Source organism: Triticum urartu, chromosome 6A (assembly GCF_056163025.1).
Source record: "Triticum urartu cultivar PI428250 chromosome 6A, HENAU_Tu73, whole genome shotgun sequence".
NCBI lineage: Eukaryota > Viridiplantae > Streptophyta > Magnoliopsida > Poales > Poaceae > Triticum > Triticum urartu.
Genome location: NC_141878.1, coordinates 145937347 through 145953799, shown reverse-complemented (window position 1 = coordinate 145953799; position 16453 = coordinate 145937347). Strand labels below are relative to the sequence as shown.

Sequence of the window (16453 nt, the reverse complement as noted above, 5' to 3'; positions counted from 1 at the left end):
GAGCAGGAAACCAGGGGAAGGAGGAGTGGTGCTCACAGGGGGGGCACGTAGGGTCCAGGGCAACGGGGGGGCGAGGAGGAGGATGGAGACGATGCGGCGGAGGGGATGCAGGCCGGCGGTGAGGCTCCGGCGGCGGGGTGGACATAGGCGATGGCGTCCAGCTAGGTGGCGGCGCGATGGCTCCGACGGCAGCGTCGGGGCGCCATGGGCGCCCAGATCCAGGACGGGGAGGAGGAGGTTGAGGACGGGGCGTCAGGGCGTCGAGCGACGAGGAGGACGGCAAGGCGGCGAGGCGGGGGCGCTCTGGGTGGCGTCGGCGCGACGATGGCGGGACGGGCGCGGGTGCTCGAGCTCGATCCAGAAGGGGATCGAGGAAAGTGGGGGGGTGCATGGGAAGTGGGCAGTGGGTTAGGGTTTCGGCCGGATGGGGGTTAAGGGAGTGTGGGGGGCGGCTGGGCTGTGGGGTGAGCCGGCCCGTTCGGGCGGCTGAGGCCAGCTGGGCCACTTGGCCCAGCGGGGGGGGGGGGTCCTGTTTTCTTTTCCTTTTTTTTGTTTGCTTGTTTTCCTTTTCTTTCTCCTTTTCAATTTCTTTTCAGTTTATTTTTACCTTTGTTTTATAGATTATAAATCTAGCCCCTAAATTAGTACTAATACTTATGACACTGCCATAATTGATTTGGCACCCTAAACAATTAGTTTATATTTGTTTAGTATTTAAAAGACATTTAAATATTAGTTTTACTGTAGTTTTTATTAAACTAGCGCTTTTAACTACTTTATAAAAAAAGATGTTTTCTCCATCATAATTACCTACGCATTATTTGTCACCTCTTGGACATTTTAGATTTAAAGTTTGTAAACTTTGATGTTTGCATTGATTTTAAATTTGAAGTTTGAACTGGGTTTCTAACCGACGTGAGTTTAACAACAGTAGCTGAGGTGACGTGGCATCGTTAACGCAGGACTACTGTAGCCTAATTATCCGGGCGTCACAAATCTCCTCCACTACAAGAAATCTCGTCCCGAGATTTAAGCGGTGGAGTAAGGGGGGGAAAGGTGCTTGTAGCGAAAAACCTAACGAGTCTTCTCGGTCTTGGTTACTCTTCTCGAAGAGGTCGATTCATTATGTTGATGTCTTCATTTCTCTGCTTCAGGTCATCATGATGAAATCGGCATCCTTTCTTCGGGAACTCCATCGTACTTACGAAAAATGATAAGGGGTATCTCCAGAAGAATTGACCTCTACAAGGTCACGTATCTGGTAGAGAACATCAAGGAGGGTGGCGGATAGTAACTCTCGAATCGAAACTTAAGAAAATATCAAGAGCAAAGTAAAGAGGTAACCTGGGAAGTTTCGAGCGGGCAGGCAATCGTTTGATGCCTGTTATAGGGCGTGAAAGGGTCAAAGCAACGGGAATAAGTATTGTGCCCGATATCAGACTTGAAGGTGGCTCGTGAATTACATACGAGTCCACGCGCGAGGATCAACCTTGGAAACAGGGGGTGTACATGAGAGTAAGGTTTCGATCCTGGGAAACTGTGGGTTATGGGCCCACCATGTGGTTTTTTCTTTAATAGGAGCAGTGACATCTTGCACGGTCATGATAGTAAGGCATGTCAGGGAGTACCATGTCAGCTATGTCGGCAACAACGTTGGTACCAAGGGCGAGGGACGAAGAGAACCATTTTCCTGCTCGTTGAACGAGGCGGGCCAATAGGCAAGGTTCCCGTCCATCGGTGGCTACCGAAATGTCATCAACAACAGTAACAGGGTCTTGCTGACAGAATTGTGCACCGAGGCATATACATAAGCAGGAGAATATTACTGCTTAGATCACATAGATCACAAGAAAGGTTAAACCAAATAATGGAAAGGAAAATGTGTTTAAACACATATATCAGGGGTATATCCTCCCCAAGGACAAGCAGAGCATGATATCCGTGGCAGGATATAATAAAAACTCTTTAGGAAAGGGGAAAGAAATTTCATGACATTACCCATGCAACGGTGTTTGGATAATTGAGCAGGTAACATTTAGCATTATGCTTCAAATGTTTTTATTGAAAATCGAAGTACCACAGGCATGCTTCGAGATAGCATCGATATGGTCTTCAAGAAAAGATCGGACTTCGGATATGCAAAGGATCCATCAGGAACAACTTATAGAATAAGTCTTACAATTTCCTCGTGGAAGAATGGCTAACCTTGCTGAAAAGGAATTTATAACAATAGGGCCTCCGGCCAGGTGTGTTGGGCATGCCATCACCTTACCGGGTCATAAAGGACCAGTGTTATAACTCTTGGAAAAATGTTCCAACCATCATATCTGACCGAGATCCAGATCTAATCGGTGTTAGGATACCTTAGACTCAGGATGCCTGAGAAGAAAAGGTGCAACACAAATTGTCAAGATGACATTGTAAGATTCTCGAGAATTGAACTGTGGAAGCAAGTTCCGAATCATGAGTTCATTATTAAATCAAGGATAGAATGAGGAGGTGGCTAATGAACTCAGCGACAATTCATCGAGATTTCCAAAAGATGGATTTCCACAATTATGTGAACAAGGAAATATCATTTGTCGGATCAATGATATAATGATGTATGCTCGAGGGGAACATACTCAACTGAACAATGATAGAAGGGTGCACCCAGGAATCTGGACTAGGTAGCACGATCAATGTTCGAATGATGATTCAATAAGCAATAGAATTTCTAAAGAAACTATAGACCAATAACTTCAAAGCAATAGGGTTGCTAGAAGTTTAGAATTTACACATCACAGACCATTTGTCGGTATTCCGGTTAGAAACAACCCGGAGACCAAGAAATGAACGCAAATGGCGAGAGATATTACTATATCAAGAATTCTCAAGAGGTGGTAAAATTGCCACGACATTCTTGACATAAAAGGTGGTAATATTCCAAGGTAAAGAAGGACGAATGCTGGATAGCAAGGAACTCAAGGTATAACACAAAACATGAACAAGTTTGTGTTGGAGGGAAGGCAATAAAGTGGCCGATGATAACACAAATCATCAGGGGCAAGGATGGTATTTCTCATCATGAATTCAGTTGATACCCTTGAAGAGCTCAGAATGCTGATGATTAAAATTAGCACAATAATGATGTATCCGTTCAGGCTAGGACAGACATGGAGTATTAAACTTGTAAGCGATGAAGATCTCTAATCCTCGTTGAATCGCAGTGCAGACTTGATTCCGTTATCGGTGTCCTTGAGTGTTTCATAACTCAAAGCCCGTGAAAAATTGGAGTCCGTGAGAATGTAATACCTGATGAAGAACTCATAAGAGGTTATGTAGTTCCATGATAATCTCGAGATACCAGGGGGTAATACTCGACGACAGGTCAAAGTAAAGGTTGGACTGGTGTATTGATCTACAGAAAACAAGTGCTTAAACTTGCCCGAGAAATGGGATCAGAGAAGAACATGGTCGGAACCACGATTGCAGAAGGCCAGATCCTAGATATAAGATGAACTTCTACCAAGGGAATAATTAATTAAAGAGAAGCTTTAATGGTAAGATCTACATCATGTCCATGGGCATGAACACAAAGTTCAAGGTCGACTCCCACTTCTTCAATGCATAACCTTTCATTCATTGCTCTAGGTAAAAATGATCTTAGTGTCAAAACCTACCCGGTGAATTACCAGAGGAGTATGACCCGTGAAAACGTTCGGGTTCACACAGATTAAGGAAGACATAGGTTCAACCCATCGGGGCTTCTTAGAACATATACCATGAACTTCAGGAGTAAATAACACAAGCTCAAAAGTAGAGCATGGCTGACAAAAGTAGAGTATACAATTTACCAAGGGCATTATGTATTAGGTAAAGAACTCACAAGAATTTTGGTTGTGAAGGACATTGTCGGAAAATAACCCGGCAATGGGTATGGCGGTCCACAACGGGGCTGATGTGAGTATCGGTACTCAATCAAAGGAAGAAGGAATGCCAAGGCATCGGATTGTAGAAACAACTGACTAATTCAAAGCTTAATGCAAAGAAATTTTATGATTCCCAAATCAAGGGATCAGAAGCAATCGTTCTGATCAAAAATGAATAAGTTCAATAGACTTAGAAGCACAAACGATCAAGGCATTGATTGGTCAAGAACCAACTCATATCCAAATGACGTCTGAGCCGGAAGGATGAATCCTAGGATTCGACTGAGGAATGCGGGCATCCTCAACATATTGAATCAACGGACTTAAAATGATAAAGACAAGGGAGGCCAATAAGATTACGAAACTTATCGGATTAACCACAATTTAAGAAAGCGAGAATTTCAAGAGCAATAGGCTGCTCGGGATTTTCGAAAGATCGAATAGTATTTCGAAGACCATTGTGAAACACATGAACAACTGGGGGATGAGCGGATACTCGATAAGTGTGAGAATTTTCCATAGGGGTATTCAGGTGACAAATAACTGCAAGGCAGTAAGCTTAAAGGATTATCGAAACATCGACGAGTAATTCGGAGTATCTTGTAATAACAAGACCAACTGGGGATGAATGTAAGAATAGCAACTGCAAGTAGTTATCCATAAGGGTTGATGGTGGAAGGGAATTGCAAACGCGATGAACACAAGTTCTCGGGTTAACAGCGGAGAGTATCTTCAGGGTCTCCGCGTGCAGCACACGATCATCAGTAATAAGGGGCTCTCCGGGTGAAAGTGATAACGAGATCCTAATGTTAGATTTAGCAAATTTCACTTAACCCGAATAGAAGAGAGATCAGAGTCCCGGAGTATAGACAAGGAGTAAAAGATCCTAATACCACCCAATGGCGACGTGGCCCGTAAGCCACACAGCCATATTAGTAAAAGTTTTTCAATGACTAGACTCGACTTCGGCCAAGAACTTGGAAAGGGGGATTCCTACAGGCAGTCGGCTCTGATACCAACTTGTGACGCCCCCGATTCAATCATACACTAATCATACACACAAACGTGTACGATCAAGATCAGGGACTCACGGGAAGATATCACAACACAACTCTACAAATAAAATAAGTCATACAAGCATCATATTACAAGCCAGGGGCCTCGAGGGCTCGAATACAAGAGCTCGATCATAGACGAGTCAGCGGAAGCAACAATATCTGAGTACAGACATAAGTTAAACAAGTTTTCCTTAAGAAGGCTAGCACAAACTGGGATACAGATCGAAAGAGGCGCAGGCCTCCTGCCTGGGATCCTCCTAAACTACTCCTGGTCGTCGTCAGTGGGCATCACGTAGTAGTAGGCACCTCCGGTGTAGTAGGAGTCGTCGTCGACGGTGGCGTCTGGATCCTGGGCTCCAACATCTGGTTGCAACAACCAGGTAGAAGGGATAGGGGAAAAGAGGGAGAAAGCAACCGTGAGTACTCATCCAAAGTACTCGCAAGCAAGGAGCTACACTACATATGCATGGGTATCAAATGGAGTAAGGGTATCATATGTGGACTGAATTGCAGAATGCCAGAATAAGAGGGGGATAACTAATCCTTTCGAAGACTACGCTTCTGGCAGCCTCCGTCTTGCAACATGTAGAAGAGAGTAGACTGAAGTCCTCCAAGTAGCATCGCATAGCATAATCCTAACCGATGATCCTCCCCTCATCGCCCTGTGAGAGAGCAATCACCGGTTGTATCTGGCACTTGGAAAGGTGTGTTTTATTAAGTATCCAGTTCTAGTTGTCATAAGGTCAAGGTACAACTCCAAGTCGTCCTGTTAGCGAAGATCACGGCTATTCGAATAGATTAACTTCCCTGCAGGGGTGCACCACATACCCCAACACGCTCGATCCCATTTGGCCGGACACACTTTCCTGGGTCATGCCCGGCCTCGGAAGATCAACACGTCGCAGCCCCACCTAGGCACAACAGAGAGGCCAGCACGCCGGTCTAAACCTAAGCGCACAGGGGTCTGGGCCCATCGCCCTTAGCACACCTGCACGTTGCGAACGCGGCCGAAAGCAGACCTAGCCTAGTGGCCTTCCAGTCCAATCTGGCGCGCGCCACTCAGTCGCTGACGTCACGAAGGCTTCGGCTGATACCACGACGCCGGGATACCCATAACTACTCCCGCGTAGATGGTTAGTGCGTATAGACCAAATGGCCAGACTTAGATCAAATACCCAGATCTCGTTAAGCGTGTTAAGTATCCGCGAATGCCGACTAGGGCCAGGCCCACCTCTCTCCTAGGTGGTCGGAACCTGCCCTGCCGCTCCGCCTCAAAACTCCACTCGCGGGTGCTCCTCAAGCCGACCCGTCTTTAGTCACCACATGTATCATGTATAAAGTATATAGTATATACCCGTGATCAACTCCCGAGTGATCACGGCCCGATAGTATAGCATGGCAGACGGACAAGGATGTAGGGCCACTGATGATAAACTAGCATCCTATACTAAGCAATAGGATTGCAGGTAAAGGTAACAACAGTAGTAGCAAGGACAGGCTATGCATCAGTATAGGATTAACGGGAAGCAGTAACATGCTACGCTACTCTAATGCAAGCAGTATAGAGAAGAGTAGGCGATATCTGGTGATCAAAGGGGGGGGCTTGCCTGGTTGCTCTGGCAAGAGAGAGGGGTCGTCGGTGATGTAGTCGACCACAGGGGCATCAGCATCGTCACGGGGTCTACCGGAGAGAAGAGGGGGGGAGAAACAGTAAATACATAGCAAGCAAGTGCATAACAGGACAACAAGCAGAGCTAGACGTGTTCTAACGCGGTAGTAGGTGATACTGACGAAGGGGGAAAGCCTTCGGGAAAGTATTCCCGGTGTTTCGCGTTTTCGGACAGATGAACCGGAGGGGGAAAGTTGCGTGTTTGATATGTTAGGGGTGTGTGGTGGACGAACGGGCTGCGTGTCCGGAATTGTCTCGTCGTTCTGAGCAACTTTCATGTTGAAAATATTTTAATCCGAGTTACGGATTAAAATATATGATTTTCTAAAGATTTTATTAATTTCTGAGATTTAATTAATTATTTAATTAATTCGAAATTGAATTTATGACATCAGCATGAAGTAATGCTGACGTCAGCAGTCAACAGGGGTTGACTGGTCAACCTGACCAGTGGGTCCCACTGGTCAGTGACACATTTTAATTAGACATATTAATTAACCTAATTAGTATTAATTAGGGGGGTGGGCCCCACTGTCATTGACTGATTAACTAAAATAGATTAACTAGTTTAATTGGTAATTAGGTTAATCTAATCAGAATTAGTTAAGTTAATTAATTTATTTAATTAATTAACTGATTAATTAATATTTTTATTATTTTCTTTTAATCTTTCTTTTTGAAACGTTCTAGGGCTGGGCCCCGTTTGGCAGTGGCCCAGAGGGGCGATGCGGTTTACAGGCGCTAGCGGGCGCCGGGTCTCGGGCGTCGCCCGAGCGAGGGGGGAAGCGAGGCAAGGCCAGTGGCAAACACCGGCGAGGAGCGTGGTGCAGGGAGCGGCGCAGCGCGCGGCGCGGGGTGCAGGCGAGGGCTGCCGTGGCCACAGGGGTGAGGCGCGCCCCGGGCATGCGCGAGCTTGAGGGAAAGCAGCAGGGGGGTGACCGGAGCTGGGGCTGCCGGAGTGGCTCACAGGGAAGGGAGGTGAGGCGAGGCGCGCGGCGGGAGTGCGAGGGCGCGTGCGCACGACGGCTATGGCCGCGGTCGGCGAGCAGGAAACCAGGGGAAGGAGGAGTGGTGCTCACAGGGGGGCACGTAGGGTCCAGGGCAACGGGAGGGCGAGGAGGAGGATGGAGACGATGCGGCGGAGGGGATGCAGGCCGGCGGTGAGGCTCCGACGGCGGGGTGGACATAGGCGATGTCGTCCGGCTAGGTGGCGGCGCGATGGCTCCGGCGGCACCGTCGGGGCGCCGTGGGCGCCCAGATCCAGGACGGGGAGGAGGAGGTTGAGGATGGGGCGTCAGGGCGTCGAGCGACGAGGAGGACGGCGAGGCGGCGAGGCGGGGGCGCTCTGGGTGGCGTCGGCGCGACGATGGCGGGACGGGCGCGGGTGCTCGAGCTCGATCCAGAAGGGGATCGAGGAAAGTGGGGGGGTGCGTGGGGAGTGGGCAGTGGGTTAGGGTTTCGGCCGGGTGGGGGTTAAGGGAGTGTGGGGGGCGGCTGGGCTGTGGGGTGAGCCAGCCCGTTCGGGCGGCTGAGGCCAGCTGGGCCACTTGGCCCAGCGGGGGGGGGGGGGTCCTGTTTTCTTTTCCTTTTTTTTGTTTGCTCAGTTTCCTTTTCTTTCTCCTTTTCAATTTCTTTTCTGTTTATTTTTACCTTTGTTTTATAGATTATAAATCTAGCCCCTAAATTAGTACTAATACTTATGACACTGCCATAATTGATTTGGCACCCTAAACAATTAGTTTATATTTGTTTAGTATTTAAAAGACATTTAAATATTAGTTTTACTGTAGTTTTTATTAAACTAGCGCTTTTAACTACTTTATAAAAAAAGATGTTTTCTCCATCATAATTACCTACGCATTATTTGTCACCTCTCGGACATTTTAGATTTAAAGTTTGTAAACTTTGATGTTTGCATTGATTTTAAATTTGAAGTTTGAACTGGGTTTCTAACCGACGTGAGTTTAACAACAGTAGCTGAGGTGACGTGGCATCGTTAACGCAGGACTACTGTAACCTAATTATCCGAGCGTCACACGCACCTTGTTACCCCAAAATATTTAAGATATATCTTTGTCTCATTGTGCTCCGACAACTCCCTCCATCTCAACCCGCGCCTTACTATTCCAAAATTACAACGCGCGCGAAAACTCCTACCTCCTGTGAAATCCCGACGTGCGAAATGCCCGTGATACCCCTGAACCGAAAGAACCGCCTAGCTCAAATCGGTGGGGGTTGTAGCGATGTGACCTCAAACAGTCAAATCTCTATGCATAAGTGTCATCCCTGGATCGGTAATGCTGACACAAACAGTACTTCGAAGGATTTATAACAGAGTAGCAATCACACACTTATTACATCAATAGTCTCAAGAGAGAACTTAATACAATAATATGGCTTAAGGCCATCTAAATAAGATAACAGCGGAAGGCTTGGAAGATAAAGCGAGTCCATCAATTCCAACGGCATAGCTGAGTGCACGACAAACGACCTAGCGCACTTTACTCTTTGTTTGAAAAGTCTGCAACATGATATGTTGCAGCCCGAAACGGGTCAGCACATGGAATATGCTGGCAAGATAACATAGTAGAGCAATGAACAAGTAAATGCTATCACTACATGCATATATGGCTGGTGGAGGCTCTATGGTTATAATGTTTTTGCGAAAAGCCAATTTTTCCCTACAACAAAGGAATATATTTTGTTTAACTATCATGGTAGTTGATAAACATTGAGAATGATAACCCCATCTCAATCCCAATTAAACAGTAATTAACAACCCAACAAATTAATTTAGAGTGACGAGATCAACAGGATAATCCAAGAACCAGATACTCAAGATGTCCATAACTGGGGACACGCTTAACAATGATTAGTTTGTACACTCTGCAGAGGTTTGCACACTTTTCCTCACAAGACTCGATCTCCTCCGTTGGATTTCTCGCACTACATGGTGTTTGAGAAATGGATGACCGAGACACAGTCTTTCAGAAGCATTAACTCTTTACTCTGGGTAGACAGTTACACCTACTTTCCCCTACATCTGCTAGCCTACCACTGAAAGAGGTCATGCAACATACTCAACTATGCTAGAGCCCATAATAGCTTGTGGCTGCGCATGGAAGTTTCTAGCATGAATAATCTTATGATCCCTTTGAGCCTGGGTGGCGAACCAAAGGACAACACTGGTATATCCCCAGGTGCCTGCAACCAATCCACCGAGATGTGTATTTAAGTAGCCACCTCAAGTTAACCATTAATTAACAATCTCACATCTGTCATGGATCACTCAAACCAAACCACGTCTACGAGCATAGCATGACAACCTAAGCATAACGTAGAAGTAACTCCCAAGGGTTTGATAATAAAAGGGCAATAGGTTCTACCTCATCATCTACTTCCCAATACCCACAAGTTAAAAGATCCTACTCATGCAATGTTTGAGGATTGTAGCTAATGCATAAAAACTGGGTAATAAAGGGGTATGATCAATGTGTTACTTGCCTTGCTAACGATCTGCAAACCCTAGAGACTCATAGTAGCACGCTTCGCACTTCGGGAATTTTATCGCAAACAAACAATAGCATACATAAGCACTCAAGCATAGAAGCAAGGATAAAACTCAAATAAGAAGATCCAATCTGAAAGTTCAACTAAAGAGCTTCGATTTGTAAAAAGAATCAATCGACTCGGAGCTACGGAACTGAAACTACGGTCAAAAGAACTTCCAATTCAAATTTGCTTGAAACCAAATTCTAAATTTTCAAAACCATGTTCAAGTGGATTAACCAGAAAGAGGGGCTCGAGACAAAGATTTTGGCGTTGGTTTCACTGGATTTGGATGAACGGTTAAAAAGTTACGAGGGTTTGAAGATCAAGGGCTAATCTACGATAAAAATAATCACGGATAGGTCCCTGACCAAAAATAAAATAAAAAGAAAAAAACTACGGTGCGAACGTTCGCTAACCGAGGCAAACGAACGAATTTGTTCGATAAAACGAACTAACGAATGAATGTTCGTAAAATAATCTAAACCGAGAAAACCGAACTGATAAAAAACCGATCTAGAGTTTTTTAAAGAGATAAATGCACTATTGGTCACACAACTCTCTCGAGATGTGCAGTTTGGTCACTCATCTAATGAAGTGTGAATAACTGGTCACTCAACTCCATTTTATGAGCAAAGTGGGCACTTTGTCGTTTTCTGCCGTAACGGATGCACACGTGGCATGCTGACTAGGATCCAGGCCCACAGGAGATCAGTTTCGGCGGTGAGAGGGCAAGTTTATTTTTTGCAGAAAACACCCTGCCCGCATTAGAGTTTCAGTTCCCCCACCCAGTCCGTTCGTCGTCTGTTGCAGGGCGGCATGGAGTCGGTCGATCAATGCGCCGCCATCGACGACGACGGTGGCGCCAGAGGCTTAGGAGATGGAGACGCAGTCGGCGGCGGTGGCGGTAATCATCCTGATGCCGTCGATGTGGTTGGTTCCGACGGGAAGTGTGCGCCCGATGGAGGCAGTGGCAGCGGCACGGCGGGGATAGTAGGTGGTGAGCCCGTCGTCGGCACTGGCATAGATGCTGGTGTGGCCGATTTGCTTCCTCGCCGTCGATTTCCCTGGGACAAAGCGCCTTTATATGGTAAGTCACAAATTGGGGATTTTCTGCTAGGGTTTGAGGTCGATTCTATCTGTTAAATTAGAAGTTTTGAGCACTTTGGTAGTTGTGATTATTTGGTACTTATGTCAGTTGTCAAATGTTTGGTTGTCACAATTTCAAAGATTAAAGACAGATTATTGAACTGTGGACATTTGGGGGTGATATGGTTAGGGTTTGTCCGAATCAAAATTGAATTTTGTTCAAATTATGTGCAATGCAGGTGATGATTCCGAACAATTTAGTGTGGAAATTCACCATAATGGATGGTTCTGTGGTGTTGGCATTAATCGTAGCTACATGGAGGAACAAGTTGACACATTTGATGGCTGCCATAGGAAAACTTTCTGATGTGCTTTACTGGACTAGATGGTTAAACATCTGGGATATGCAATACCAAAAACAGGTTTTGCAATGTATTGGTGCATCCCTGGAAAAAGTATAGATGATGGTCTGCAAGTAGTTAGTTTGGAAACTCATGCTAGGGCTATGGTAGCAGCAAGTCAACAGAACAAAGTACTAATTGTGTTCATTGATCACAACAATATGCTGGAGAAGCAGTTGTGGGATGATGTTCTGTTGCAAAAAGTTGAGCTACCTACAGTTATCAGTCCAGTGAAGACAAGTTATGTGCATGAGCAGAGGGGTGGGCCATCAGCACGAACTTATGGTGAGCACCTGTTCAGCATGTATCGTGGTCCTCATGTAGAAGATGCAGGTGAGAAGGAAGCTCGCATTAGGAGAAATATTTTCCCCAATACTTCCAATGCTGATGCTGTCATGGGAAGGAAGGGGCAAGAAAAGGTTGATTGTGCTGGTGCTAATGAGCAGTTTTATGAAGCTGGTGCCGATGAGGAATACTATGCAGGAGAAGATTCCAGTGAGGAGGAGGAATATTATGGTGGAACAGATACTAGCTCTGACTCGGATTTTGCAGATTCAGACTATGACTTTGAGGATGGAGATGATGCACTATATGATACAAATGTGGACAAAGATTTGAAGGATGAGCTTGTAGCTGAAAAGAGGAAAGGGAAAAAGGTGTCAGAAGAATTAGAAGAGGAAGATGTGGTAGATATGGATGAGTTGAAGTTGCCAGAGTCAGAATCAACACTCAAGTTCAACTTCAAGACATCCAACCCAATGACAGACATGGAGAACCCCACTTTCAAACTTGGGATGACATTTTCAAACCCAACAGAATTGAGAAAGGCATTAGCAAATTACATTGTGAAGAACAGAGTGAAAGTTAGGAAAACAAGGGACAATGCAAAAAGGTTAGAAGCCATATGTGTTGAGGACTGCGCTGGAAAATGATTGTTGTTAAAGGTTTGGGATATGAAAGAAATGACAGCTACTTTGCTAGCACAAAAATTTCATCAGGATTTCAGAGATGACCCTCACATGAGTCTGCTGGCTTTTTCCAACAAGGTTGAGACAAAGTACAACATGAAGGTGGCCAGGTTCGAATTGTCAAGGGCAAGATTAATTTGTTTGAAAAAAAATAGAGGAGATGAGGAGGCACAATATGGAAAAGTATGGGACTATGGTCACGAGCTGATGAGAGCAAACCCAGGCACATCATTCTTTCTGAAAAGGATGGGTCAAACATTTAGTAACTTGTATTTTTGCTTGGCTGCTTGCAAAAAAGGTTGGTTAAGAGCATGTAGGCCCATTATCTGCCTTGATGGAACCCACATTAGAACTAAATATGGTGGCCAAATTCTGACAGCAATAGGAATAGATCCAAATGACTGTATCTATCCTATTGATATTGCAATTGTGGAGGTGAAGTGCTACAGCAGCTGGTTGTGGTTCTTAACAACATTGAAAATTGATTTGAACATCATAAATACATTCCCTTACTGCATTATGAGTGACAAACAAAAGGTGTGTTATTTATGAAATAAATTATTGTTTATGCTTGATTTTTTTATGTTGTCAAGCGCACAATAGTGATGTGTGAGATATGTTGCAGGGGCTAATAAGAGCAGTTAATGAAGCATTTCTAGATTCTGAACATAGATATTGTGTCAGACATTTGTACCAGAACATGAACCAGCTACACAAGGGAGAAGTGGTGAAAAATCACTTATGGAAGTGTGCAAGGTCAAGCAATCAAACAAAATGGAGGGCCAACATGGATGCATTCAAGGTTGATTGTCCAGATGCTTATGCATGGTTAGAAGAAAAGCCTCCCAATGAATGGTGTAGAGCATTTTTCAATGACTTTGTGAAGTGTGATGTTCTGACAAACAATAGTTGTGAAGTATTTAACAGGTAATTCTCTCTCTTTATGTTAGTGCATTTGTCCTACTCTCGGTACCTAACAAATGTCAGTATTGATGTCTGAACATTAGGTGGATATTAGAGGCCAGGGAATTGCCTATTCTGTCCATGTTAGAGCACATAGCTTGTAAAATTGGCAACAGATATTACAACAAGCAAAGAGAGGCCACAGAGTAGTGGGCAGGACAGAGATGTCCTAAAATTAGGAAAAAAATAGAGAAAAACACTGAATTTACTGCTAACTGTCGTGCAGAAGGATATGGTAGAGCAACATTCTCTGTTAAAAGCATTGAAATGACATACATAGTGGAGCTGAACCTACTAGCTTGCTCGTGTCAAAGATGGCAGCTAACTGGTATTCCATGTAGCCACTCCATAGCATGCTTGAGATCTGAGAGGATTAAACCCGATCAGATGGTTAACAACTGTTATTCACTAAATTCCTACATGCAAGCATATGGTGCAAATATCATGCCCCTGAGAGACCAGACAGAGTGGCAACAAGTAAATGGGCCAACAGTTTTGCCTCCATCTTATGAGAAGAAAGTAGGCAGACCACCTAAAAGCAGAAGAAAGGCTCCTGAGGAAAAAGCAGATGGGACAAAATTGAGCAAGCATGGAGTGACAATACATTGTGGTTACTGTAGACGCCCTAACCGTAACAGGATTGGGTGTCCTAGACTGAAAGCCATTGCACAGGCTAAAGCAGTAGCTCAGAGGCATGCACAGGGACAACCTCAAGTTGATGAACAAGAACAAGCTGAGGGTGCTGCACAAGAACATGCTCAAGGGGATGAAACACAACCAGCAGCAAGACGAAGGAGGAAAAGGAGGAGAACAGTGCATCGGCAAGTGGACATGTCATCTCTTAATATTAATAGAGGGCCCACAACAGTAGATGAAAATGGAGATGCAGACATACCAGAAATACTTCAGGTACAATGTTTCCAAGTCCTTTTCCTCTTCTTTTTGCACATATCAATATCTCACATAAGTGTTTTCATTTAGCATATTGAAGAGGTTCAACTGGATCCTAGGCTAGATCCATTGAATGTCAGATCAAGTATGGTTTCACAGCTAGGGCAACAGGTACAAATTATAATGACATTGATTTTCTCTTCAATATCAAGCTCTTCCTTATGTGTTGTGTTGGTGCTCATACATTTTGCAACTTAACTGCAGGCACCAACTTTTCAGATAGAAGAAGACACTCCTATCCCAACAAAGTGTGCATTTGTTGCTGCTAACAGATCTTCCATACCTGCAGCTAGGGTCACAACTGTAACAACAGAAGGTGCTGTTGCATTAAGAGGTAGGGGGAGAAATAGATCTGGGGGGAGGAGAGTTGCTGCTACAGCAGCTGCTGTTGTAAATGTTGCTGCTATTTATGCTAGCACTAGCACAACTAGAGGAAGAGGAGCTGGAGCAAGAGGGAGAGGCAGAGGGGCTGGAGCAAGAGGGAGAGGAGCTGGAGCAAGAGGGAGAGGAGCTGGAGCAAGAGGGAGAGGAGCTGGAGCCAGAGGGAGAGCTGGAGCAAGAGGGATAGGAGCTGCAGCAAGAGGCTGGGAAAATTTGTTGTTTGGTCCTACTGAAATGAACACCACTCAAAGTGCACCATTTGACATGTCACAGGAGTAAATCATGTTAGGTGTATGATCTTTTGTGCCCTGAGTTTGTGTGATACATGAAATTCTAACTTATGCTCACACATATTTTGTCATGGCCGTGATACTAAAGAACATCTAGTATTTGTAGTTGAGAGTTGAGATCTCTTTGTAGAACATGATGCACAACCTGAATGGTAGTGCTAGTGTTGGAAGTCTCATATTCAGATTAGTACAACAGATGAAAGTGGTTAAAATCACATAATATCTCATATGCAGATTGCATTTCAATTCAATACAAACATATCTAGTACATCATAATTTAGCACAACAAACAGTTCATACTGGTACACAAGTGACGAGTACATCATTGATCAACACAACACATGAAACTAGTAGAACAATGCTCCTGCACGCGCCTGGGAGCTTGGCCCAGCGAACCCACGGCCACCATCTTGATCAACTGGCGGAGTAGTGCCATCAACTGTACCATTACAGGTGGCATATGTGTGAAGCCGAGTAGTGTCCTCGTCGTGGTAGTCGCGCAATGCCGGAAACTCTGGTATGATTGGACTGTCATCAACAACCCAATCAACATGGATGATAATTGAATGGACTACAGTCCGCTTCTCAGTACGCTCTCTTGGTGTGGGTGGCGATATTTCATCGTCGGATTCCGGACAGAAACAGAACATTGGCTCATCCGGCTCCGACAGCTCGACGTCGTAGCGCTTAGGCACTTTGTTAGGATCCTTCATCCATGCTTCCACACTAATGCACCAGCGATCATCAGGCTTCAAACACTTTATGAGCTCGCCGCCTAGCTGGTTCACAAGCATCCCCAAAAATGCTCTGTCCCATGCCTCTTGGGGGAGGCCATCGAAGCTCAGCTTCGTAAAAAATGGCAGCGAGGACTGCTCGCAAAACGAGCCGCGATGCCAACGCCTAAACTGGATCGTCTCGCCACCAACTTCAAGCACATGGGAGTAATTGACAACCACGCGAGTGCAGTCTTCGTTGCGGCGGAATCGGACAAAGAAATCAGCCGGCGGCGAGGTTACCTCAACCTTGACATCACCAGAACGGACACTGCACTGCGATTCCAGCGCCGCCAACATCATTGCCGGAGACACCGGCGGCCGACCACCTGGCACCGTCGCGGAGAGGGCATGGCCTCGCAGCTTCCCCTCCAGAGTGTACATGTCGCGCGTGCGCGTCAGCAAGCACCGCCCATGCTCTGGCCGGAGCTCCGGGTCGCCGCGCCTCCA

The 16453-nt window shown here is 45.5% G+C and overlaps 1 protein-coding gene across 3 annotated transcripts; it reads left to right on the top strand.

Annotated features, from left to right (window-relative positions):
• The first annotated feature begins 10943 nt into the window (after positions 1-10943).
• LOC125517251 (uncharacterized) lies at positions 10944-15340 on the top strand. Of its 3 annotated transcripts, none has more exons than XM_048682431.2 (6): positions 10944-11277; positions 11516-13182; positions 13271-13572; positions 13653-14517; positions 14590-14670; positions 14764-15340. In XM_048682431.2, exons 4-6 carry the CDS (start codon positions 13876-13878, stop codon positions 15217-15219), a joined length of 1179 nt encoding a protein of 392 aa, XP_048538388.2. In that variant the 5' UTR covers positions 10944-11277; positions 11516-13182; positions 13271-13572; positions 13653-13875; the 3' UTR covers positions 15220-15340. The 3 variants fall into 2 exon arrangements, with proteins under 3 accessions (XP_048538389.2, XP_048538388.2, XP_048538390.1); XM_048682432.2 differs by having other exon boundaries at positions 13835-14517.
• The last annotated feature ends 1113 nt before the right edge of the window (positions 15341-16453 follow it).

Excerpts from the sequence above, each read along its gene's own strand:
- LOC125517251 (XM_048682432.2), top strand. The coding sequence starts at position 13,876 with ATGACATACATAGTGGAGCTGAACCTACTAGCTTGCTCGTGTCAAAGA. Across the intron at positions 14,518-14,589 it reads ACATACCAGAAATACTTCAG|CATATTGAAGAGGTTCAACT; the intron begins GTACAATGTTTC and ends GTTTTCATTTAG. Across the intron at positions 14,671-14,763 it reads TTTCACAGCTAGGGCAACAG|GCACCAACTTTTCAGATAGA; the intron begins GTACAAATTATA and ends ACTTAACTGCAG.